This window comes from Nicotiana tomentosiformis, chromosome 6 (assembly GCF_000390325.3).
Source record: "Nicotiana tomentosiformis chromosome 6, ASM39032v3, whole genome shotgun sequence".
NCBI classification, from domain to species: Eukaryota; Viridiplantae; Streptophyta; class Magnoliopsida; order Solanales; family Solanaceae; genus Nicotiana; species Nicotiana tomentosiformis.
The window spans coordinates 123,770,788-123,797,127 of record NC_090817.1 but is presented as its reverse complement, the minus strand read 5'-3'; the positions used below and the strand labels follow the sequence as shown (position 1 = coordinate 123,797,127).

The 26,340-nt window shown below is 37.6% G+C and overlaps 2 protein-coding genes across 5 annotated transcripts; one reads left to right on the top strand and one right to left on the bottom strand.

The window, feature by feature from the left end:
- The first annotated feature begins 2,344 nt into the window (after positions 1-2,344).
- Positions 2,345-23,614, top strand: LOC104092968 (putative late blight resistance protein homolog R1B-23). 4 transcript variants are annotated; one of them, XM_009598662.4, is made up of 3 exons: positions 2,345-2,486; positions 2,831-2,882; positions 20,949-23,614. In XM_009598662.4, exon 3 carries the CDS (start codon positions 21,036-21,038, stop codon positions 23,352-23,354), a length of 2,319 nt encoding a protein of 772 aa, XP_009596957.1. In that variant the 5' UTR covers positions 2,345-2,486; positions 2,831-2,882; positions 20,949-21,035; the 3' UTR covers positions 23,355-23,614. The 4 variants fall into 4 exon arrangements, with proteins under 4 accessions (XP_009596957.1, XP_009596959.1, XP_070033866.1 ...); XM_009598664.4 differs by lacking the exon at positions 2,831-2,882 and having other exon boundaries at positions 2,353-2,486; XM_070177765.1 differs by having other exon boundaries at positions 2,353-2,882.
- LOC138894709 (uncharacterized) lies at positions 11,073-13,618 on the bottom strand. The gene is made up of 3 exons (XM_070179436.1): positions 13,453-13,618; positions 12,171-12,661; positions 11,073-11,321 (listed from the first exon to the last, which is right to left on the bottom strand). The coding sequence occupies exons 1-3, from the start codon at positions 13,616-13,618 to the stop codon at positions 11,073-11,075; spliced, it is 906 nt and encodes a 301-aa protein (XP_070035537.1).
- Positions 23,615-26,340: the final 2,726 nt, after the last annotated feature.

The following is a 26,340-nucleotide window of genomic DNA, read 5'->3' as shown; positions in this document are numbered from 1 at the left end:
TTTGGAAAAAATACTTCAAATAAAATAAACCATTATTATACCTATCAGATTGATACTATATATTTTCTTAATCCTATTTTTATCTATCATAAAGTGGGCCCTGAATCTCTATCTTCCACTGCTTATAAATTAGTGATGTACTGGTGATATTATGATTACTACAATAAAAAGTAAAATATTAGTTTATAAAAGAAAATATAATAAACTAATAATGATCGAAAATACATGCAATTAAGGACTGAAATAAGCATGAATCTCAGCAAAGAGAAGGTTCCGATGTTGGAAGCTGCTACAACATATTAATATTTAGTTGCCAGAAATGATAATCAATAATTACTGCTATGATTTTGCAATTTTTTCTTAAATATGGCCTAGTTATGTTTTTTTCTCATTAAATTCCTTAAGTACACACAAGAAACTTATGAGCTCAGAATTTTCTGTTTTTGTTTTACGTCTTCTGATTTTCTGGTTTTGAATACAGAATACTAACAGAATCTTGATATAGTTAACAAATGCACAATTTAGCTAGGTCTGCAAATTCTCCGTAGGTTTTACTTTCAGCTAGTTAGGATTGAATCTGATGTTCGCAAGGAATCTGAGTACTATCAAACTTAATTCCTTTAGTAGTATCAAACTCCATTAACACTTTAAACTAGTGAAATATCAAACTTCAAGCAAATAACAAGGCACTGTGTCCTAGCTAATTGATGTTTTGTTATCTAGTTTCTCCGCTTTACTCATCAGTTTCAAATTTCTAACACTTTGCTATTCCATATTTTATGAATATTTCTCTCCTCTCTGCCCCCTGGCCTCCACGAATCCAAAGCACATTGGCGTCAACTTTGAAGGTTTGATCATTAATTACAAGTAGGCTACTAGCCGTGTCGACGGTAGCCGGCCAGTGGGAATTGAACCAGCAGCCTTACAAAGGTTTTGAACCCCTTGACTACTGAGTTATACTTTTGGGTTGTGTCAAGGGGATTCAAAATATAAAATATAAGGTACAAACCGGATTTTGCCTTATATGCAGTGACGGACGCATGTGGTGACAACTGAATCTGCTTCATCAAAAAATAATACTGTGTATATGTATAAATTAGGATTAAAGCTGCATAAATTTTGTATAAATATTTTATTTGAACCCACTTGACAACTACTATTTTACGACTAAAATTATGTACTTCTAAGATTGAACCCGCTTGCGTAAAATCCTGAATATGTCACTCCTTATATGTACAATTTAATTTCCGGCTAAGGGGGTTCGGGTGAACCCTCTTTTCACCCCTAAATCCGCCCCTGGCTACTAGTATAGTAGTAGACTAGTAGTACTCTTGAGAGGTTCTTCACCTACATTTGTCACCTGAAAATACCCTTTTAAAGTCAAACGTAACCTGATTTATTTTGGCGTCAACATCGCGTATTGCAGGAGATATTGTTGGGATTTTTTTCCATCGTTTGATTTCTAGCTAGTTTTTACGGTTTTTTTTTGCTTTATTTAGATATCAAAAGTTTGGAACCTAAAGTTATCATTAACCAAAATAAAATGTTATCAGTGCTTGGACATAATAATATTGCAAATTATGGAAAAATAAAATATTGGTAAAAAGAAATGTAAATCAGTATTTGCGCTCAAGAAGCAGAGCAAGCAAATAATGCACTCCGAGGAATTTGGATACATTTATTTAGCCAGACTAAATATTTATACATCTAGAACGGTCGCATACACTTTTTTATTTCCGTTACATGGTTTATGTTACCTTAGACCAAATATACACCACTTTTGCATACTATAGGGATTATTATTGCTCATCTTATAAAATTGAGACTATTTTAGTTAAGACCCAAATAGGAGAGGCGATTTTGGATTTTTTTCTCACACGACTCGAGTTAAATTTGAATAGTACCCAGGTCAACTTTGCGATGATCGCGAATCATGCATGTGACTGTGTGCACATTCAATTTCTTTATTCTTAATTTTAGATCTAGAATAAATTATATTAAGTTGACTCCTAACTCTTTCAGCAAAGATAGAACGTGGAATGAGTCAGTAATCTACAAAATTATTCTATTTAATCTTGGGAGTTGGGAAGTAAAATTGGAGAATCATTTTACAGTTGAAGAGAGTACTCCTAATATTTATTTTCTTTCAGAAAAATGTGGAGTATAGTACAATTTTGAGTTATATATTCCACTTAAGTCGCATATCATGTGCCGTACGCGTACATACAGTTGTGTGCTTATGAATTCTAAATTGTAAAGTAAAGTTTGCATACCTTCTTAACGTGTAGGATTAATTAACATGTACTCCATTTATTTGCTTACTTCTTGTTATTCCCACAACAAAACTATATATATCCCTATTTATTCTTCAAAATTGAAGTCCACCATCTCCTATAATATTCTTTCTTATTTGTTATTTCTCTAACCATCAAATTAAGCAAAGTTGGAGCAATTAATCTCTCTGCTTCCACTCTCAATAACGGAAGGTGAGATTTCTTTTCGTGTTTCCACTTATCTTTTGTTAGTTTGCTATTTCTCTTTTGATCTTTTGCAGATAATATTCATATTTTTTATGACTTCTTTATGTTGCGATTATGAGCATAAACCTTGAATCATTCCTCTGAAAATGACCATGGAATCTATTAACTAGATCAAGATCAGAATGGATTTTGGATCTTTCCCAAGAAATAACACGATAAAAGAAGATAGTAAACGTAGCTAAATTTCATACCGAAAAGGACGAAACTGTATTTAGCTTTCCTCTCCAAGTCATGTACTTTCTAAATTCATCTTTCTTGCTAACTTTTTCTTTGCTTTTGCTGTGTTATAGTTTTGCCTTCGAAGTAGAAGAACGGCAAAAAGACTCTTCTTCTCGTTTGAATGTAAGATTGAACTTTTTTATTTGTTCTTTCTTATTTTGCCTGTTTTTGTTCTTTGACTCGAATATTTATATATCTCTATGAAGAGAGCACATAATTATGAGAACTTTACATAACTGTTACAATTTAAAAGAAATATAACAAATTTATAGCATGAAATTCAATTGTATACGGTCGAAATTGATTTCGGCTTTCGTACGATTGATCGAGATGGGGATCATAATGGACCGAAGGAAGATTTCGTAATATCGAGATGGGTTCCGAAGATGGCACGAACGAGCTTCAGATTTCAGGTACAGGTCAAACACTGAGTTCGAAGTCATTATCGAGCTCGGGTCCGAATCGAACTATGATCATGAGATGTTATGGAATCGAGCTTAAGGGACAAAGGCCAACCGATACCGAGCCCGAGTCATTACAAGACCCCGAGTCGGCATCGAGCTCAAATCCGCATCGAGCTCTAAAAACAATACCGACCAACACCGAGTCCGATCAAGCTCGAGCTCACAGACAAGAGTTGTTGCAACCGCACTAAGGGAGAGAATTTCAGCGGGAATCAGGAAAAAACTGATTTATCATGGACTCCCCACTATGTATTTTTAATTATATCTAAAGTAGGATCCTCCACTATAAAGAGGATGGCTACATTTCTGTAAAAGGCAAGTTTTTTTGCTTACATTGTAACCCAAATACCATACATTCCTACATTGAAGAGTTATTCCTTTTAGGTTCATAGATTGATTCATCTTGCTTAGTCCTTAAAATCATCTTCTTTCCAACCTTGCTTATTTTTTACCCTTTACAAACAATATTCAATATTTCTATTTATCCTTACGATTTGTATTAAGTTATACCACATTTCCTTAGAACTACGTACAAATTCAACTCTATTCGTTTTTCAGGTAAATAGTTTGGCGCCCACCGTGGGGCTAAGGATAACAATTGTTATTTGATACAAATCTACAAACACACACCATTATATGCTTGTCTTTTGAAAGTATATTTGACTTCGGATTAGCAATGGCAAACCCTCGATTAATGGCTTTACCTATCGACAACGAAGTCGGCCTTCAAGATGAAACCAACAACTTAACGCCCAGGGCCGGAAAATCGCTTATCAATGTCGTGGAAGCTCGAGTCGGACTACCTGAAGCTTGGGTCAAAGTACCTCTAGACGTTAATTCACATATGGCCCTTGAGGCAAACCAATGTTCTGAACCTGAAAATAGCGTTCATAGCGGTACTCGATCTGCAGCTCGAGACACCCATAACGTTGAGGAAAACGGAGTCAGCTTGCGTATAATTTTGAAATGCTGCAATTCCAATAGGTAGCGATAGCTCAATTGTAGGCCCAAACCCAGGTACCAAGCAGGCCGGAGCCCAGTCCACGCCCAGTCCACCTCGAAAAATTGCCCATAGAACAGAGCCAGCCATAGTAAGGTCAAATGAGCAAGAATCGAGGACTACTTCCGAAATTGCTAAGATAATCGAGGAGCTCACAAAGCAGATCGAAACAAACGATAAAAAAGTAGAAACATATAACTCTAGGGTTGATCAGATCCCGGTGGCACCACCAATGATAAAAGGGTTGGATTCCAAAAAATTCATGCAAAAGCCTTTTCCCTTGAGTGCAGACCCAAAATCAATCCCAAAAAAATTCCGTATGCCCGAGATTCCCAAATATAACGGAACGACTAACCCCAACGAACACGTCACCTCTTACACATGTACTATCAAGGGTAACGATTTAGAATATGACAAAATCAAAACTGTGTTATTGAAAAAATTTGGAGAGACCCTCTCAAAGGGAGCAATGATTTGGTATCACAATCTGTCACCGAATTCCATCGACTCATTTGACATGCTAGCAGATTCTTTCGTAAAGGCACACGTCGGTGCCATAAAAGTCGCAACAAGGAAATCAGAGCTTTTCAAAGTAAAACAAAGGGATAATGAAATGCTAAGGGAATTCGTGTCCCGATTTCAAATGGAACGCATGGAGTTGCCACCGGTCACAGACGATTGGGCCGTCCAAGCTTTCACCCAAGGGTTGAACAAGCGAAGTTCGATAGCATCACGTCCGATGAAACAAAATTTGATCGAATATCCAACTGTAACTTAGGCAGATATGCACAATCGATATCAGTCAAAAATCAGTGTCGAAGACCACCAATTAGGAGCTCATTCCGGATCAGTACATCCAAACAAGTTGGTTATTAAAAACCAAAGGGACATCGATAGAGAGCCAAGGTCGAACAGAGACCGATATCAACCATACACCACAAATCGAAGGAACGATGGTTCGGGATGCAATTCCGCCCGAAATAATTGAAGAAGTGATCAAGGACAGAATTCTCGGGGACTTAATGAGCAAAATTGGTTTCGATAAATATGCCGATCCTATAGAGGCACCTCGATTATCGGAATATAACTTTAGCATTGATCCATCGGGCATTATATCGGTAATCGAAAGGATCAAGGATACTAGGTGGTCCAGACCCATGCAAATCGATCCTTCCCAAAGAAACCCAAATTCAATGGGCAAATATTATGACACACATGGACACAAGATCGAGGATTGCAGACAATTAAGGGAGGAGGCAGCCCGTCTATTCAATGAGGGCCACCTTCGAGAATTCCTCAGCAATCGAGCCAAGAACCATTTCAGAGAGAGACGCCAACAGAAAAAATGAACAGGAGGAACCTTAACATATCATTCATATGATCGTCGGTGGGGTCGACACTCCACAGGAACCCATACTCAAACGTATAAAGATACCGATCACTAGAAAAAAATGAACCCGAGATTATGTGCCCGAAGACACTTTATCATTCAACAACGAAGAAGCCGAAGGTATCTCTCAGCCCCACAATGACGCTATGGTAATTTCTATCTTATTAAATAAAGTTCAATTTAAGCGTGTTTTAGTGGATCCAGGTGGCTCTGTGAATATCATCTGATCGAGGGTCGTGGAGCAGCTCGGTTTGCAAAATAAAGTCATGCCCGGAGCTCGGGTCTTAAACGGCTTCAACATGGCTAGCGAAACATCTAAAGAGGAGATTATTCTACCGGTAAACGTGGCTGGGACCATCCGAAATATCAAGTTCCACATAATCGAGGGCGACATGAGGTACAATGCCCTACTCGGAAGGCCTTGGATCTATAATATGAGGGCGGTACCTTCGGCTCTCCACCAAGTAATGAAAATCCCGACGTCGAACGGTGTAAAAATAGTATACGAGGAGTAGCATGCTGCGAAGGAAATATTTGCGGTCGATAAGGTAACGCCGATATCAACACTATCAACCTCGGAAAGGTCAAGCATCAAAGGTAAACGAGAAGTTAAATAGCAATCATAGCCACCAGCCTCGAACAAATCGGGGAAGCAAGAAATAGAAGAAGATGAGGAGGATTTTCTGACCTCTCAAACTTTTATCATCCCCGAAGATTCTGACACCACCAAATCAACGGTCGAAGACCTGGAACAGGTTATATTGATCGAACATCTGCCCGAGATAAAGGTATACGTGGGAACGGGATTGACCTCCGAACTCAGGAAAAAACTTATTCAACTTCTTATCAATAACATAGATTGTTTTGCTTGGTCCCATTTAGACATGACAGGTATCCCATCGTCAATAACAACGCACCAGCTGAGCCTGAACCCTAGGTCCAAATCGGTGAAATAAAAAAGAAGATCTCAGTCCGAGGTAAAGAACGCATTCGTAAAGGACGAGGTAACTAAACTTCTCAAAATAGGGTCAATTCGGGAAGTAAAATATCCTGAATGGTTAGCCAATGTAGTTGTAGTCCCTAAAAAAGGGAACAAATTTAGAATGTGTGTAGATTATAAGGATTTAATCAAGGTGTGCCCCAAATATTCTTCTCCACTGCCTAAAATCGATCGCATGATCGATGCCACGGCCGGCCACGAGATCCTTACCTTTCTCAATGCCTATTTCGGGTATAATCAAATTCAAATGAACCCGGAGGACCAAGAAAAGACTTCATTTATCACCAAGCATGGAACATATTGTTATAATGTAATGCCCTTCGGGATAAAAAATGCAGGAGCTACTTACCAACGCCTAGTAAATAAAATGTTCGAAGAACAAATAGGTAAATCGATGGAAGTTTATATTGATGACATGCTAGTTAAGTCCCTGCGCGCAGAGGACTATTTGACTCATTTGCAGGAGACGTTCGAGATTTTAAGGAAGTACAACATGAAGCTCAACCCCGAGAAATGTGCTTTCGGGGTTGGTTCGGGCAAGTTCCTTGGCTTCATGGTATCGAATCGGGGAATCGATATCAACCCCGATAAGATAAAGGCCATCGAAGACATCATCGTCGTGGATAGTGTAAGGGCCATGCAAAAGTTAACCGGACGGATAGCCGCCTTAGGCCGATTCATTTCAAGGTTGGCAGATCGAAGCCACAGATTCTTCTCTCTACTCAAAAAGAAGAACGATTTCACCTGGACCCTGGAATGCCAACATGCATTGGAAGAATTGAAGTGATACTTGTTGAGCCCACCACTGTTTCACATACCGAAGGCAGATGAAAAACTTTACTTATACTTGGCGGTATCAGAAATCATGGTGAGTGGCGTACTAGTTCGAGAAGAGCAAGGTACGCAATCTCCTATTTATTACGTAAGTCGATCCTTAGGAGAAGCAAAAACTAGATATCCATAATTAGAGAAATTGTCACTTGCACTGATAAGCGCCTTTAGAAAGTTAAGACCATACTTTCAATGTCACTCCATATACGTGTTAACCACCTATCCACTTCGTAATATTTTGCGCAAGCCCGAACTATTGGGCCTATTGGCCAAATGGGCTATTGAACTCAGTAGCTACGATATCGAATATCGACCCCGTACAGCCATCAAATCCCAAATTTTAGCGGAATTCGTGGCCGATTTCACGCCAACCCTCGTACCCGAAGTTGAAAAAGAACTCTTGATAAAATCGGGTACATCATCGGGGGTTTGGACCCTCTTCACAGATGGTGCTTTGAATGTGAAGAGGTCCGGGCTCGGCATCATTTTGAAACCCCCCACGGGTGGCGTTATTAGGCAATCTATCAAAAATTCTAGGTTGACTAACAATGAGGCCCAGTACGAGGCCATGATTGCAGGTCTCGAACTAGCTAAAAGCTTGGGAGCAGAAGTCATTGAAGCCAAATGTGACTCTTTACTGGTGGTGAACCAAGTAAACAGAACCTTCGAAGTTCGAGAAGGTAGAATGCAAAGGTATTTGGACAGATTACAGGTAACTTTGCACCGTTTCAAGAAATAGACTTTACAACATGTGCCTCGAGAACAAAACAGTGAGGCCAACGCACTCGCAAGTTTGGGTTCATCGATCGAGGAAGATGATATCGACTCGGGGACTATCATTCAACTCTCGAGATCCGTAATCGAAGGTCATACCGAGATAAATTCTACCAGCTTAACCTGGGATTGAAGGAATAAGTATATTGAATATTTGAAGAACGGAAAACTCCCCTCGAACCCTAAAGAATCGAGGGCCCTGCAAATCAGAGCTTCTCGATTTCTTTTGGTTGAAGATGGAACATTATACAGAAGAACATTCGATGGACCATTGGCAGTATGTTTAGGACCAGGAGACACCGATTATATTTTACGAGAGGTGCATGAAGGCACTTGTAGAAACCACTCCGGCACTGAATCACTAATTCACAAAATCATTAGAGCAGGATACTACTGGGATAGCATGGAAAAAGACACTAAGGAGTTGGTTCGAAAATGTGATAAATGCTAAAGGTTTGCAACGATGATCCATCAGCCCGGAGAACGACTTCATTCATTCATGTCCCCATGGCCATTCATGAAATGGGGGATGGATATCGTCGGCCCTCTACCATCGGTCCCAGGTAAAGCTAAATTCATTTGTTTATGATTGACTATATCTCTAAATGGGTTGAAGCACAGGCGTTCGAGAAAGTGAGAGAAAAAGAGGTTATAGACTTCATCTGGGATCACATCGTGTGTCGATTTGGGATACCCGCAGAAATAGTATGCGACAATGGTAAGAAATTTATCGGCAGTAAAGTGAAAAAATTTCTCGAAGACCATAAAATAAAAAGGATATTGTAAACACCATATCACCCTAGTGGGAACGGACAAGCCGAATCGACAAACAAGACTATCATCCAAAACTGAAGAAAAGGTTGAACGAAGATAAAGGGAAATGGAGAGAAATTCTGCCCGAAGTCCTTTGGGCATATAGAACAACATCGAAATCCAATACGGAGGCAACTCCGTTTTCCTTAGTGTATGGTTCTGAAGCATTAATTTCAGTCGAAGTCGGAGAACCCAATGCAAGGTTTCGACATACGTCGGAGGAATCAAACCACGAGGCTATGAGTACTAGCCTCGAATTATTAGATGAAAAATGAGAAGCGACACTTATTCGAATGGTTGCGCAAAAGCAACGAATCGAAAGGTACTACAATAGAAGAACCAACCTCCACCACTTCAGGATCGGGAACTTAGTCCTAAGGAGGATAACCGTCAACACTCGAGATCCTAATGAAGGGAAGCTCGGCCCGAATTGGAAAGGACCCTATCAAGTCCTCGATAAAGTCAGAGGAGGGTCTTATAAACTCGGAATGATGGATGACAAACCATTACCAAACAACTGAAACATATCACTTCTCAAACGATATTATTGTTAAAGGTATGAGTTTCTCCTTTCTTTCGTCCATATATATATTTGACGCTAACTCATTGCAGGAGTTCGACCAAAGACATTGAGACCTCAGGTTTTAAAGTACACGTTGCACTTTTTTCCCTTAGATTGGTTTTTATCCCAATCGGGTTTTTCCGGCAAGGTTTTTAACGAGACAATAACTATGTGCTACCTGGGGACAATTCAATAGTATCCAAGGCTTGATACTGGGGGGGCATTACCCCTCAAATATATCAAGTTCGATGCAAGAAAGTTACTTCATAACAACAGGGTTCCGATAGGAAAAATTGTAAGAGCCAAATGGTCAAAATGAACCATGCTCATGTAGTTGGCCCGAGCCCTGACGCAAAACATGAACATATGTATAAATGACTTGCAAAGAAAAAATTTTTCTTTACCGATATCTTATATCCAAGAAAAATTCCTCTATTTCGAGATTTATTATGCAAATAGGCTTAAGGTAAATCAACGAGTTCGAGCAACACTCACTCAACTATAAAGCCCAAGGGCTACACCAACTTGAGTTCAAGCAATCATTCTCACTCGGAGACTATCTACGAAGCCCAAGGGCTGCTCTTATTTCGAGTTCGAGCAAGCACTCACTCGACCATTACGCCTACGGGCTACATTACTTCGAGTTCGAATCACTCACTCGACTACTAAGCCTACGGGCTACTTTTTCGAGTTCGAGCAAGCACTCACTCGACTATTATGCCTACGGGCTACATTACTTCGAGTTCGAACCATTCACTCGACTACTAAGCCTACGGGCTACTTTTATTTAGAGTTCGAGCAAGCACTCACTTAACCATTACGCCGACGGGCTACATTACTTCGAGTTCGAATCACTCACTAGACTACTAAGCCTACGGGCTACTTTTATTTCGAGTTCGAGCAAGCACTCACTCGACTATTACGCCTACAGGCTACTTTTATTTCGAGTTCGAGCAAGCACTCACTCAACCATTACGCTTACGGGCTACATTACTTCGAGTTCGAATCACTCACTCAACTATTAAGCCTACGTGCTACTTTTATTTCGAGTTCGAGCAAGCACTCACACGACCATTACGCCTACAAGCTACATTACTTCGAGTTCGAATCACTCACTCGAGTACTAAGTCTACAGACTACTTTTATTCCGAGTTTGAGCAAGCACTCACTCGACTATTAAGTCTACGGGCTATATTAATTCAAGTTCAAGCAATCACTCAACTCGACTACTAAGCCTATGGGCTACCTTATTTCAAGTTTGAGTAAACGCTCACTTGGTTATAAAGGCTACAAAGTCCAAATTCGATCAAATTTCCTAAAGCCTTATGAAAATATTCATAAGGCATGAATAAAACAAAATCTTCACAAGTCAGGAAATAAAACAGAGGCAAGTTGGGAAAAGAAAAGATATTTATATATGTATACAAGATTGTTTACATGATTGTTTACAATGTCCGAAATGGAAACTAAGGGCTAAGTTTATTGGTTATCTCTGGGGGCTGTCTTATCTCCATCGGGCTCTTCCCCACTCTTGGACCTGCTCTTGCTCCCATCATCGTCGTCATCATCATCATCGTCATCATCGGAAGCCAAGGCTTCAGCATCGGCCTCGAGCTCTTTATCCCTTTTTATCTCTTCAGTGAGATCGAAACCCCGAGCATGGATCTCCTCAAGCGTCTCCCTCCGAGATTGGGGGTTGGAAGTCTCGGCTGCCTCACTTTCTTGCACCTAAGCAGCTTCAGCATCTGCCCGATAGACGGCCACTAATGCATCCGCATAGGACTTTGCTTTCTCGGCATTAGATTTGGCCTTATCAAGTTCGGAGACCAACCGAGCCTCGAGTTTCTCTATTCTTCTTGCTTGAACCAAGCTCTTCTCCTTCATGCCTTAAAGTTGGCTTGTAGTTGATGAAAATTGGGCCCGAATAGTTTCCTTTTTTGCAGCAAGACTATCCATGCCATCTTTCCATCCCATGGTCTCCGCGCTTATTGTATCAACTTCCTCACGAAGCTGCCCGATCGTCTCGAGTTTCTGCTGCAGTTGTGAGACCAAAATATTAGCCTCCAATCCTGAATCAAGCCCATGAGTTCTTAATATTAACATTACCTGCTCGGTCAGGTCAGTCTGGTCTTGATGAGCCTTGGACAACTCAGCTCGAAGACCTTTGATTTCTTCTTCCCTTTGCCCAGAAAGGAGTTTAAGGGCGTTCTTCTCCTCCGTAACCCATCGGAGGTCGGTCTCGAACCGATGTAGCTCAGCTCGAGACCGAGAACATGCTTATCGATGAACTGCCACGGCCTGCGAAGAAAGAAGAAAAGAAGTTAGAAAAGAATAGCAAAACATAAAAAGTAATATCAACAAATGGAGTTAAGAGCTTACCCGATTCAGAGCTAGCTGCACTTCTCAGAGAAGCCCCGACACATCACTAGGGCCAGCAGCGTCCTCGACCCTAGTAAATAAATCACGGAAGGGGCCCTCCCCTTCATGAAACTGGCTCATCTCGAGGGCCCCCAAAGATTGGGATTCCCGAATAGTCCCTTCAGAAAAAGCAGGGAGAGTTGGCGAATCTTTGATTACTATTGCCCCAAGCGACTCGCTTGGGGCGTTCTCCTCAGTTCGGAGAGCTTCAGGACCGGCCCATTTCGACGTACCCACCGTATGTTGACTTCCGTAGAAAGCATCTTCGATCTCTAATGACTCGGGGACTTTGCCCGAGTCTTCCTCCAATATCTCCTCGGTCCGAGGCGAAGCCTTACAAATAACCATCGATTCAACTGCCTTTGGGGCATCGATGCTTTTCTTCATTCGGTCCGCCAGCACCGCCCCGTCGTTTTCTTCTTCTTCTTCTTCTTCTTCTTCTTCTTCGTTTTCATCCCTTAGATGAAGAACTGATTCTACGGTCAAAGGAATGGTACTCTTCCTCGGCTTACGAGCCGTCCTCATCTTCGATTTTGGATCTTCAAAAGCGGAGGCCCTTTTACTCTTATTATCCTTCACTGGCGTTGGAATAGAGGCCGGAGCCTCTTCCTCGACGGACGAGGGCCTCAAAACCGCATCTTTGCCTACACCTACATACAGGAAAATTTATTGAAGTATATGGAAATCATATCTTTCGAACTACCAAAAATACGAGAAAGGGGATTACCATGATTTTTAGCCTCCCATCGGCCCTTTGATAAATCACGCCATGAGCGCTCGGTGTATGTGGAGGTCAAAGCCAGATCTTGTACCCTATTCTTGAGATCGGGAACTGTGCTGGGCATCCAGGGAACCGCTGTATCACAAAAAAGGGATATCGGTGAGAAAAGAAATGAAAGGGCAAAATAGTAGGAGATAACAGCAGAATTACACTTACACTTCATGTTCCACTCCTTGGGAAAAGGCATCTTTTCAGTCGGAATCAGGTCCGAAGTCCTTACTCGAACGAACCTGCCCATCCAACCTCGATCCCTGTCCTTGTCTATGCTCGAGAATAGAAACTTGGTAGCCCGACGCTGAAGTTTTATTAACCCGCCTCGTAAGAGGCAAGGACAATACAATCGGATGAGATGGTCAAGAGTGAAAGGCATCCCCTCGATTTTGTTCATGAAGTATCGGATCAAAATAACAATCCGCCAAAAAGAAGGATGGATCTGGCCTAGGGTTATTTGGTATTGATGGCAGAAATCAATAATAACGGGGTCGAGGGGACCTAGCGTGAAATGGTAAGTATACACACTTAAAAACCCTTTCACGTAAGTGGTGATATCTTCGTTAGAAGACGAGATTACTATTTCTTTGTTCTCCCAATTGCAATCTTTCTTTAGCTGTTTGAGGTGCTTTTCGGTTATCGAACACATATACCTCGATACTGGCTCACATCGGCCGGGAACCGATGAGCCTTTATCGACCTTAAAATCAGAGGTAAGAACACACGTCCCAGGAACGCACTCTTCAGGCCGTGGCTCTACCGGTGTTTTGTCGGCGGCAGGCTGTGAAGAAGAAGCTTTCTCTTTCTGAGGAATGGTTTGTGATGTTTTCGCCATTTTTGAATTTAAAGATCGAGAATAGAAGAAGGTGACAAAGATTTGGTGGTTTTGGAGAAGGATTTTGCAGAGAGGAATCACAGATTTGCGAATGAACTCAGAAGATACGAAAAAGAACTTGGGAAATTTGGAAGATTGAAGATGTAAAAGTGATAAAGGCTAAAATGAAGGGTTATTTATAGATTGAAGCAATTGTAGTTCAATATCAACGGTGCCTGACCACCGTCTGACATGCAAAAAATGCCTTGATAAACTAAATCGACGGGACAACTATCACGTACGTCATGGTCGGGTCGATGCAAACGCCAGTGCATATCCAATCGAGTTATTGAGAAATCATATCAATTCTCGCCACATCCTTCCCGAGAAACGAGGGGACTATCTGTATAAGGTCGAAATTAATTTTCGGTCTTCCTACGATTGATTGAGATGGGGATCATAATGGACCAAAGAAAGACTTCGTAATATCTAGATGGGTTCCGAAGATGGCACGAACGAGCTTCAGATTTCAAGTACAGGTCAAACACCGAGTTCGAAGTCATTATCGAGCTCGGGTCCGAATCGAACTATGATGAGATGTTATGGAATCGAGCTTAAGGGGCAAAGTCCAACCGATACCGAGCCCGAGTCATTATCAGACCCCGAGTCGGCATCGAGCTCAAATCCGCATCGAGCTCTAAAAATAATATCGACCAACACCGAGTCCGATCAAGCTCGAGCTCACAGACAAGAGCCGTTGCAACCGCACTAAGGGAGAGAATCTCAGCGGGAATCAGGGAAAAGCTGATTTATCATGGACTCCCCACTATATATTTTTAATTATATCTAAAGTAGGATCATCCACTATAAAGAAGATGGCTACAAGGCAAGTTATTTTGCTTACATTGTAACCCAAAAACCATACATTCATATATTAAAGAGTTATTCCTTTTAGCTTCATAGATTAATTCATTTTGCTTAGTCCTTAAAATTATCTTCTTTCCAACCTTGCTTATTTTTTACCCTTTACATTCAATATTCAATATTTCTATTTATCCTTACGATTTGTGTTAACTTATATCACATATCCTTAGAACTACGTACAAATTCAACTCTATCCGTTTTTCGGGTAAACACCAATATTACAGTTGTGGCAGAAAAATATTTATATTTGTAGCACGCAGTTCCATTAAAATAAACATATTAATTATTAATTTCTAAATATAAGCAATTTGAATGAAAAGTCAAATAATTATTTGTACAAAAATCATGCTTTTTTTTTCTCTTTATCTATTAGCTTTCCTTCTTTTTCTTCATCTTCTTAATTTTATTTTCTGCCGAAGCCAATATATTTTCTAAATTTGTTACATTCGTTTTCTTTTTAATTATCTTTCTTAAGTTTTTCTCTTCCTTCTTTCTTCCTTTCTTAACATAAAGATCTTACTTCGATAACAATATATGTTAATATATACAAAATATCTCTCTATATATATATATATATATATATATATATATATATATATATATATATATATATATATATATATATATATATATATATATATATATATATATATTGAATTAACACATATAAAATATACAAAACATATACATAAAAAATATATCTTCAATTAAGATGACACTTAGATATGTGAAATATACATAAAAATAATATAGCTTAAATTTAATTAAGATGGCATATAAATATATAAAAAATATATATAAAAAAAATACATCCTGAATTAAAATGGCACTTGACATATAAAATATATTTAAAATATACATTAAAAATACATCTTAAAATAAGATGGCACTTCACAAATAAATATACAAAAATTATATACATAAAAATACATTTTGAATTAAAGTGATACTTGATATACAAAGTATAAAAAGACGTATAAATCAATACATCTTGAATTTAGGTGGCATTCACATATGCATCAGATTTTAAAAAATGGAGTGAAGAAGATGAATGTTGGGCTTCATTTTTGTAATATGCTAATAATAAAAAAAAATAATTTTATGGAATAAACAATAAATGATACTATTTTTTTAAATAATAGTTAAAAAGGATCAAGTGTTTAAAAAACTCCATAAGGATAGTTATGTATTTGCATAATATTGAGCCCAAACATGGTAGTGTAGTACATCACGAAAATTTGGGAATAAGAGATGCATGCTTTGCATAGTAAAATGTATGAGAACATCCTTGTTAATTTAAAATAAATGCTATAATTACACTAAACACTCATACAATTTAATGAATCAACTGTAATATACCACTTGTATTCTAAAATATACACTACCCATATTCTAAAATCAACAATTTCACCCTTTTATTATTGAAATCCTAAACAAATTAAATATAATATTTATCCCTTCTTTTTTTTTTTTTTCAAATCCTACACAAATTAAATATAATATTTAATTTATCCATATTTCCCTAAGCCAAACACAATATAATAAAACACAATCCTCACAAGATGAAGAATAAAAAGCACTTTCTTTTGCAATAATTCTACGTAGGCTATCATTGATTATAACTGACTTCTTGAGCATTTAAAATTGTGAGTTTCTTAAAGGCGGAATAGCTTAATAAATACTTTTACTCGTTCGGTTTTATATCTTGACCTTCCTATTATTCAAAGTGTCATCTAAGTACCTATAATTGGTGATAGAAACTATTTCAATTTAAATCCCTCCTATTGTTGACCAAGTATACGTAGCAATTTGCCGGTTGAGTTTGGACAAAATGAGTGTATGTCACACATTATCTACAGGAATGTGAAAAGAAATAATTACGTAGAAGTACAAGTGAGGTATTCAAAGAATAAATTTTATTATTAGGAAATAAGGGTCCTTAACCAAATTTAGCCTATATTCTTTTCTCTTACACCAGTTTCAGTATACGCGCATTACGCGTGTACCTATATCAAAGAGTATATAATTTTAAAAATAATAAAATATTATTAAATAATGTAATTGAGTTACAAAATAAAATTTTAAAAAGAGTAAGTTCTTGAAATAAATAATATTAATGATATCTAGATAGATCGGTAAAGAAAAAAGTCTTGCTATACAAAATTCTCAGACATATAATGCAAACACTAATAGGATAAAATTCTAAATAAATTATTAATATAATATAAATCCAAACAACACAATACATTTTAATCAATTTTGATCAACCCATAGCTTCTTCATTCGTGTCTCAAAAGAATTCCATGATCAATTTGAATACAAAGAATATGATCCATCATTGATTTATCAAAATTTTAGTAGAATTAATAAGATAACCTTAAATACTTTTCCTCGCCTAATAATTATACAGATCTTTTTAAATATACATTTTTATTAATTTTGGTTAATAAACTATTATCGTTATTCACAAAAGAATTCTAACTTTGGTTTATATTTGAGCTTGTCACTTATATCTTAATCAAATTTTTAAGAAAAGATTATATCTCCGTATTCAAATTTCTAGCCTTCGTCCAAATTTATCTTTCTATAGCATCTTTTTCTCTTACTGTTAAATATCCTCTCAAATATTTCTTCATATCAAAGTTCCATAAAGTATGTTATTGTTTTTAAAAAAAATGTAAATTCTCTTTTGTGTTTTTAGTTATTAACTAATATTACAATAAATTTTAAAATTATTAGCGGTAATGATAGTAACATCTGAAATGTGATTTATATATTGTATATATATATATATATATATATATATATATATATATATATATATATATATATATGAAGCAAAAGGCATAGATCCTAATTAAGAACCTAAAATATCGTTGAATATAGAATGGGTGTCGACTCATATTATCAATCTTAACAATAATTTGTTCTTACTTTTTAAAAAAAAAACTATTTCATTTTAAGTATTATGGTTCATAATTATATCGAAACTCATTTCTCGAAATATGAGATAATATACCTTAATATTGTCATTCATTAATTCATAAAATATTGTTAAAATAGGGTGTAACTTAGTTTATTTATATTTAATATTCATGACTGTTATTAGATCTTGACAAATAGGGAATTAAAATTAAATTTTCGGGTTTTCTTCTTTGGATATGAATTAGCTAGATTAAAGAGTTATATAGTTATTTTATGCAATTTAAATTAGAAAATAATTTATATAAGTTAAAATTTCATTCAATTTAGAATTTCTAAATATTAGGAGCTCCTATTATAGAAATTTTTTATTAATTTTAAAGTATTAAATATTAAAAAAATAATTAAATAATAAAATTATGTTTGATGTATAATATAATATACATGTTATCCATCATTAATGATTAAACAATTTGTAGTAAAAGTAAAAATTTATAAATCACCTTAAGACTTTGTGCACATGTAAAATATTAGAATTAACAATATAAGTGGTTAGTACTACAACTTATAATGAACATAAGATTCCTAACGTGATAAAACTTGGAAACATTTAAGGAAAATACTTACATAATTTAAATATGGAAAAAGCTTGTATAAGTAAAATCAAACTCAATTTTAGATTCCTTCATATTAGGAGTTTTTACCTAGTTCGGAAGAATTTAATAAATAAAATTTAGTTAATTTTTAAAGTATTAAATATTAGGATAGCAAGTAAATTACAATTACAAATTTGTCCAATGTAAAATCTACTTTTAAAGAGTAAAAAAGAGAAACGACATTTCACTAAAGGGTTTCGTGCTTTTAATATAGTATAGATAGATATAGATATAAATAATTTAACCTATTTGTATATAATTTGAAACTTTTTTTTACCTATTAACAGAGTGTTAAGAAGATCAAAAGTGATTTGAGAGTGATATTTACGTTCGTCGTTGCGGATTTAAATATTTTTGGATGAATTAAAATGAAAAGTTAAAAGCTTCGTCGTTGGGGTTTTAAAAGCTTGTATAACGCGTCATTATTCAGCATTGAAGCCCACCATCTCCAAATCCTATCGTATTCTTTCTGAATTTCGGTTTCTCTAGTCCAAATGCATCAAATCGGAGCAATTAATATCTCTATTGCCACTTTCAATAATGGAAGGTGAGATTTCTTTTTAGCTTTCCACAGTTCCACTTCTTTTTGTTATTTGCTAAGTATTTCTCGTCTGATCCTTTGTAGAATTCACATTTTATGTCTTCTTTATGCTGTGATTATGAGTTTATTTTCTTCCTAAATTCACCCACCACATCTAGAAAGTTCACTAGAAACTTTTCTGCATTTTGGCAAATGAAGCCTTTAACAACGGTAAGTTGGAGGAATGAGGTAAAAAAGACTTTTGAAGTCGTGTGTAACAATTTAGGACACATTTTTTTGTTAAATAATTTAAAAAGTTCATGGGTCATATTAAAAATAAAAAAAGTTGTGAATAAATATTAAAATTTTTAAATTTTTTAAAAAATTATACCCAATCAAATTATTTTAAATTTTCATTTCCCTCTTCTTTCTCCTATTTACTTCTTCTCCTTCTTCCTTCTTTCTTCTTTCTCTTCCTCATTCTCTCATTTTTCTTCCTTACTTTCTTCTTTCTGTTCAACTTTCGTTGGTGCTGCTGGTTCGTCTATGTGGTCTTCTTCATCTTCTTCTTCTTCTTTCATTTTCTTCCTTGTCTTTTTCTTCTTTCCCTCTTCATCTCATTTCTTCTTCTTCTTTTTTCATTTTTTTCTTTTCTTCTAGTGGTTTAAAATATACGAGAGAAAGAGAAAAATATGAAATTTTACAAAGTAAATATTCTGCAAAATACCATCGAGATATTTTGAGACATTCCCATAAATGAGTATTATGTAAAACATCCCGGGATATTTCAAACATCCCTTGAAACATCTCCCGGGGATGTTCGAAACATCTCCCGGGATGTTTCAAACATCTCCCTAGATGTTTCAAAAATCTCTCGGAATGTTTGAAACATCTCCGGGATGTTTGAAACATCCCTCGAGATACTTCTTCTGCTTCTTTCTTTTTGATGTTTGATCTTTTTTCCACAAATATTTCAAACATCTCCACAGATGTTTGAAACATATGTGCAGATGCTTTGAAATATCTCAGTATATGTTTGAAATATTTCTCTAGATATTTGAAACATCTTCCTAAATGTTTGAGGATTAGGAGTGACGGGGGATAGAGAGAAGCGTTGCGATATGGAGGAGTTAGGGGAGGATAGAGAGGAGCGTTGCGAGATGGAGGAACAAGGGGAGGAGGAGGAGTGGCGAGAGGAGGTGGAGGAGGAGGAGGAGGAGGGAGGAGTGGGAGGAGGAATAGGGGTGGAGGAGGAGGGAGACTTTTTTGTAAATAAGAAAACTTTGGGAGAAACTTTTCGACAATAGCTAAATGTAACAGCTAATTTCGACCAAGTAATCAAGAATGTTAGATAACGAATTAAAGATAAAATAAATAACCAAACCAGTTGTGACGTTGAGTCCGGATTTTGCCCTCGACCAGACCCTCGATTCAAAACCAAATGTATATGAAGAACTATGATTAAAATAAGAACCCTTCAATAGCTAGAAAGCAGAGAAATAAGTTTGAATTGCCTTGGTATGCGTGTTACAATGTGTCTATTGAATAATAAAATTCTCATTTATCTAAAAAAGGTAAAAATCCTCCTTGTACGTCAATCACTGATACACTACCGACATCGGGCGTCGTGATATTCGGTTGGGTACGGATATCACGACCCTTTGTTAGTCGTGTGCAACCGTTTGTAGTGCTTTCTGAGGTCTTGGAGCTCGTTCTGGGTTCAGGGAGTATTGTCTTGTCAGGCCCGGTGGCGAGTACCCCGTTCCAGCCTCGATTCAAAGAGTTTTCAGATTTGGTCTCTATCCCATACATTCATATTTCTTACTTCGTTTGACTTACCGGAAACTCGGGGTGTGTGCTAACCCCGAGTTCACCCGTATACACTTGTATATGAGGTATAATATGCTATACAAAACGAAGAATGATCTTATTTTACAACCTAAAAATTTAGGACTTCCTTTCTAAATCATTATTGTCTAAGATATCTGGGAAATCAATGAACATTTAAAACCAGCAGCTTTATGATAAAGTAGGATTACACTTAAGCTATTTGTATACTTAATAACATGAAAATTTCTTTATTTTTCCTTTGTCTCTTATCGTATTTCAAATAATGTGAACATAAATTTTCATCGATTTACTATTAAGGTGTGATGTTATAAATTAAGATTTTGGAGGTTTACTCTATTTATTCATCTTCATTATATATTGGTGGCCTTTAGACCCATAAAACCTTACATGTGGCATTACTTTGTTATTATTTTTTGGTTTGGGTTCTTTCTCTAAATTAAGAAGATTGTTAATGTTGTTTTCATTTATTTTATGGAAGGTGACGGAGCTATTAACTCTAAGGCAGTTGGATAGTAGTTTACACTATCTTGAAAGACACAATTAGCGGTAGTTTTCAACAATTGAGATGGAGGTTGTTGAGGCATGTGGAAAAGGAACTTTTTCTACTGCAGAGCCTTCCACCCGACGTAGTTTTCCATCAACTGATGATGAAGTTGTGGGCTTTGAGAAAGATGCAGAAAGTATAATGAAGAAATTGGCCGGTGGAGCAAAGGAGCTAGATGTTATCTCAATCTTTGGAATGCCGGGATTGGGTAAAACAACTTTGGCTAGGAAAGTGTACAACAATTCTTCTATTGTTAATCACTTTGATGTTAAAGCATGGATTTCTGTTTCACAAGCATATAATAGGATGAAGTTGTTGGTTGAGATTTTCAAACAAGTAACAGGTGATAAGAGAGAAATGAAAGAGGACGTTGACATAGCTGACAAGTTGCAGAAGACTCTAAAAGGCAGGAGATATCTCATTGTATTAGATGATATATGGGAAGTCGATGCATGGGAAGATTTGGGATTATGCTTCCCTAAAGGTGAAGATGGAAGCAGAGTAATAGTAACAACTCGAATTGAAGAAGTGGCTAAGCATCTTCAACACCGTAGTGATCCTTATTCTCTTAGATTTCTAACACCGGAAGAGAGTTGGGAATTACTGCAGAAGAAAGTATTCCAAGGAGAGAGTTGTCCTCCGGATCTACAGGAAGCAGGGTTACAAGTTGCAAAACACTGTAAGGGGTTGCCTCTTGTGGTTGTCCTGATTGCTGGAATTATTGTGAAAATGGAAAGGGAGGCATCCTTGTGGCTTGAGGTTGCAAATGACTTAAGTTGTCATGTTTTAGGAGAGCAAAGCATGAAGGTAATGCAATCAAGTTATGATCATTTGGAAGACCACTTGAAATCTTGCCTTCTTTACATGGCATTCTTTCCAGAAGACCATGAGATTTTAGTGTCTGATTTGCTGAAGTTATGGATGGCTGAAGAGTTTGTAGAGAATATTGACACAGAGAACATAGAGGAAACATCTAGAATTTGCTTGAATGATCTACTTAAGAGAAGCCTAGTGATGGTCTCTAAGAGGAGTTTTAATGGTGACACAGAATACTGCACAGTTCACGATGTAGTGCGTGAGTTTTGCTTGGCAAAACTTATAGAAGAAAAGTATATGCAGCTGACAATGCCATACAGTCCAAATCGACATGTGTATTCGAAGGAATCGCGGTTATGCATTTATATTCATGATGATCTGGTTAAACAATTAGATCATTGTGAATATCAGCTGGATAAGATTCCAATGCTCGAGTCCAAGCTGGAAACTAAGTGCTTTGGTGATTGTCCTAAGCCTTTGGAGTTCATTGCCCATCCAGTACAATTCAACACATGGAATTATTATCAATCAGATCCTTTACCTTTACTGGTTAAATTAAGACTTGTTCGTGTGTTGCGTTTGATGGATGCAGACTACTTGCCAAGTTCTTGGACTACTGCAGTACAATCTCTAACTTACTTGAGGTACCTTGAAATTTCTGTCAAAGAATTTGATTTCAAGTGGATATCTCACCTACTCGATCTTCAAACTCTAGTGGTTCGTTCAGCCATCTGCAATCCAATGACATCGCTTGCTATCTGGAGAATGTCAAAGCTAAGGCATGTGAATATAACCAAATTTTCCTTGGTATGGGAAGACGATGATCGGGCAGTTTTTGAACAATCTTCAACAACTATGCTAGAGAACTTGAAGACATTTGGTATGTGCTGTACATATGTGGATGATATGAATCCAAGGTTCTGGTGGAGGTTCCCCAATCTTGAACAACTTTGCCTCAAAATTGAAGATGTACCTAGTCGTCCTTTGTTTCCCATACCAGAAATTCATACTCGCCTTCAATCTCTTGAACTTGAAGTAAAAAATGGCAGGAAAGGATACAATACTTCAGTTGGATGGGACAACTACTTTGTCTTCCCTTCAAATCTTAGGCGTTTGAGCATTCGCAACATGTCACTAACGGAAAAGATAGTGTCAAACATTGCAAGTTTGAGGATGCTTGAGAGTCTCACATTAATAAGGGGATCTCGATTCTGGAATATGAACTACTGTTGGGACGTCACATATGTCGAGTTCCCTGCACTCAAATACTTGACATTAAATATTAGGGATTTGACAGAATGGAAAGCTTCAGAGGAATCATTTCCCATGCTTGAAAAACTAGTTATCAAAGGTTATTGCTACCTTGAGGAGATCCCTCCTTGCTTTGTGGATGTTTCAACGCTCCAACTTATTGAAGTGGAAGATTGCATGGATTCTCTTGGAATTTCAGCTATGAATATTAAAAAAGAAATTGAAGAAACTACAGGATGTGACAGTCTCCAAGTTCGTATACTGGAGGACTAATAAAGATGGTAATTAAGCCACCAATTCAGCACCTCTTTTTCCATTTGATCATATGGAAACAATTTTTATTAGCTTCTGTGTCTTGCATTATTATTTTTATCATACTTAAACAGCATTTTGGAGTGTATACATAAATGTTTCATGCATATCCTTTATAAAATGTCTCCCTCCTAGTGTACAACTGAATAAATTGTAATAAATATTCAGATCACTACTATTGCTTATTATAAATAATTTGAGTACTACTGCAGTTCATCCTAGCCCAGTATACATTTTTTATTTTTGTGTTTAGTGATAAGTTGGGAAAAGTTGTAAATCCATCTTGCTCCTTGAGTCCATATTGAGAAATCATTCCCCGAAAAAATACTTACCCGCAATTACATTCCCTTTTTTCATTTCACGTGATATTATTTTATTTTTAATCTGTTAAAAAAGGAATGACATGTTTTTATATTAATTTTTTTTTGCTTTAAATTCACATTTTACCTTATGACCTAATTCTATAGCCACATAAATATCATGACAAGTTTATTATCACAAGTTTCAAAATTTTTGCTTTTTTCTCGTTAAACTCGTTGACTAGCTAAACGACTTTGCATAGAATGAAATAAAGGAAGTAATAATGTTTTCCTTTATTTTGATTTATCTTTATTTGCAAAGATTCTTTTTTCTCGAGGGCAAGGTTTTCCTTCTATAAACTAAAGAAGAGTTTCTTCTTAGTTTAGGGTGCGAAGAAGAAGTGAATAAAGAAAAAGAGAGACTAATGCTTAGCCAAGAGCGGATTTGGGAAAATTATACATTGTGAGAGAAGGGTTTAATAGTATTGGAAAAAAAGATTTGGGTAAGGTTATTTAGATAATTTCAAGAGAAACAACAGCTATCTCTAACGACCCGATCGGTTGTTTTGAGCATTTGCACTTCGCTCGGTGGTTTGAGGGCATGAGGAGCTCCGCATGATATATTACGACTTGTGTGAATCGTCGGTCTTGGTTTTTCAGGTGATTCAGAAGTGATTTGAAAGAATGAATTTCATGTTTGAAGCTTTAAGTTGGAAGAGTTGACCAAGTTTGACTTTTATGTATTTGACCACGGAACGGAGTTTTGTTGGTTTCGTTTGGTCTGGATGTTAATTTTAGACTTGGGCGTATGCCCGGATTTGTATTTGGATATTTTTAAAAATTTTCAACGCTAATTGGCGAAAGTTGGAAAATTTGAAGGTTTGAAAAGTTCATAAGTTTGACCAGGGAGTTGACTTTGATGAAATCGGGTTCGGATTGTGGTTCCAGGAATTGAAATAGTTTTGTTATGTCATTTGAGACATGTGTGCAAAATTTGAGTTCATTCCGGATTGATTTGATATGTTTCGGCACGAGATTTAGAAGTTGAAAATTTAACGTCTATCTGATTCACCGGACCTCCGGCGACCACCGGACCAGGTAAGACCCCCACCCCAACCCACCACCACCTACCCCACCCCTGTCTTCTTTTCCTCTCTCTACTGCTTTCTTCTTCTTCCCCGTTACTCCCCTCCCCCCCTTTTTGCTTTTCAGATTTGCCCCCCTTTTTTATTTTTTGCTTTTTTGCTTTTCAGATCTGCCTCCCCCCTTTGTATATTTTCCTTTTCTTCTTCTCCTTTCTTTCTCTTCCCTATACCTCGTCTCTTCCACCCTCGTCCCCCTATTTTTTTTGGCGCACTGATCTAGCCTAGCGGCGGTGGCGGCTGAGACAATTTTCCGGCGAGCCTTGGGCAAAGTGGGCGAGAACTTCCAACATAACTGTTGTGGACAACACCTTTCTCGGCACTCGTGGTGACTTCAGGTTCTATTGTTCTTGCTTTGAATTTATTATTTTGCTCGCGGGAGTTGGTACCTCCCGTTTTTCAGTTTCCCTTTGTTGTGTGAGTTAAATTGCTGGCATCTTACCTCGTACTCCTTTATTTACCGTATTAGTGTGCCTGTTGTTGCAACTTATATTCTTCTCGTTTGGTCTGTTGCCTTGTGTGATAGTGATTCCCCTTACTCTGCCATACGTATAGTGGCTGTGGTCTGGGATGGTCGAGTGAGGTCATGTCCTCGGGGGGAACGGGGGGTGGGGCGGGATTTAGGGGTGGGGAGGGAGGCAATGGAGGTAAAGGGAACAAGGGTGCCTGTAGATTGAGAATTGGGTCGTGGAACGTAGGTACATTGACGGGTAAATTTATAGAGTTGGTGAAGATCCTGCAAAAGAGGAGGGTCAATATAGCGTGTGTCCAGGAGACAAGGTGGGTAGGGTCGAAGGCGAGGGACGTGGACGGGTATAAACTTTGGCACTCAGGAGTCCAGAAAGGTAAGAATGGAGTGGGCATCCTGGTGGATAGGGAACTTAGAGAGTCTGTAGTTGAGGTTAGACGAGTGAATGATAGATTGATGATTATTAAGTTGGTGGTTGGAGAGTGCACCCTTAACATCGTTAGCGCCTATGCGCCGCATGTGGGCCTAGATGAGGAGGTTAAACGGCGCTTCTGGGAAGGGTTAGATGAGATTGTGCGCCAGGTTCCGCCTGCTGAGAAGCTGTTCATAGGAGGGGATTTCAATAGGCATATTGGGTTGTCCGCAGGTGGTTATGGCGAGGTGCATGGAGGATTCGGTTTTGGAGAGAGGAACGGAAGAGGTACATCGTTGTTGGACTTCGCTAAGGCTTTTGGGTTGGTGATTGCAAACTCTAGCTTTCGGAAGAGGGAAGGGCATTTGGTTACTTTTCAAAATGCGATGGCAAAGACCCAAATTGACTATCTCTTCCTCAGGAGGTGTGACAGAGGGTTGTGCAAGGATTGTAAGGTAATTCCGGGTGAGATACTCACGACGCAGCATAGGCTCTTAGTGATGGACGTTGGTATTATATTGAAGAGGAGGAAAAGGTCTACTCGAGGAAGACCGAGAATCAGGTGGGGAGCCTTAACTAAGGATAAAGCCCAAGCATTGGAGGGGCAGTTGTTGGCTCTGGGAGC

Bases quoted from the DNA above. Each gene is read 5' to 3' on its own strand.
- LOC104092968 (XM_009598662.4), top strand. From the start codon at position 21,036: ATGGAGGTTGTTGAGGCATGTGGAAAAGGAACTTTTTCTACTGCAGAG.
- LOC138894709 (XM_070179436.1), bottom strand. From the start codon at position 13,618: ATGGCGAAAACATCACAAACCATTCCTCAGAAAGAGAAAGCTTCTTCT. The intron at 12,662-13,452 runs GTGAGCCAGTAT...TCCTGTATGTAG, and splicing joins CTCATCGGTTCCCGGCCGAT to GTGTAGGCAAAGATGCGGTT. The intron at 11,322-12,170 runs GTAATCAAAGAT...GAAGCTGCTTAG, and splicing joins GCGAGTCGCTTGGGGCAATA to GTGCAAGAAAGTGAGGCAGC.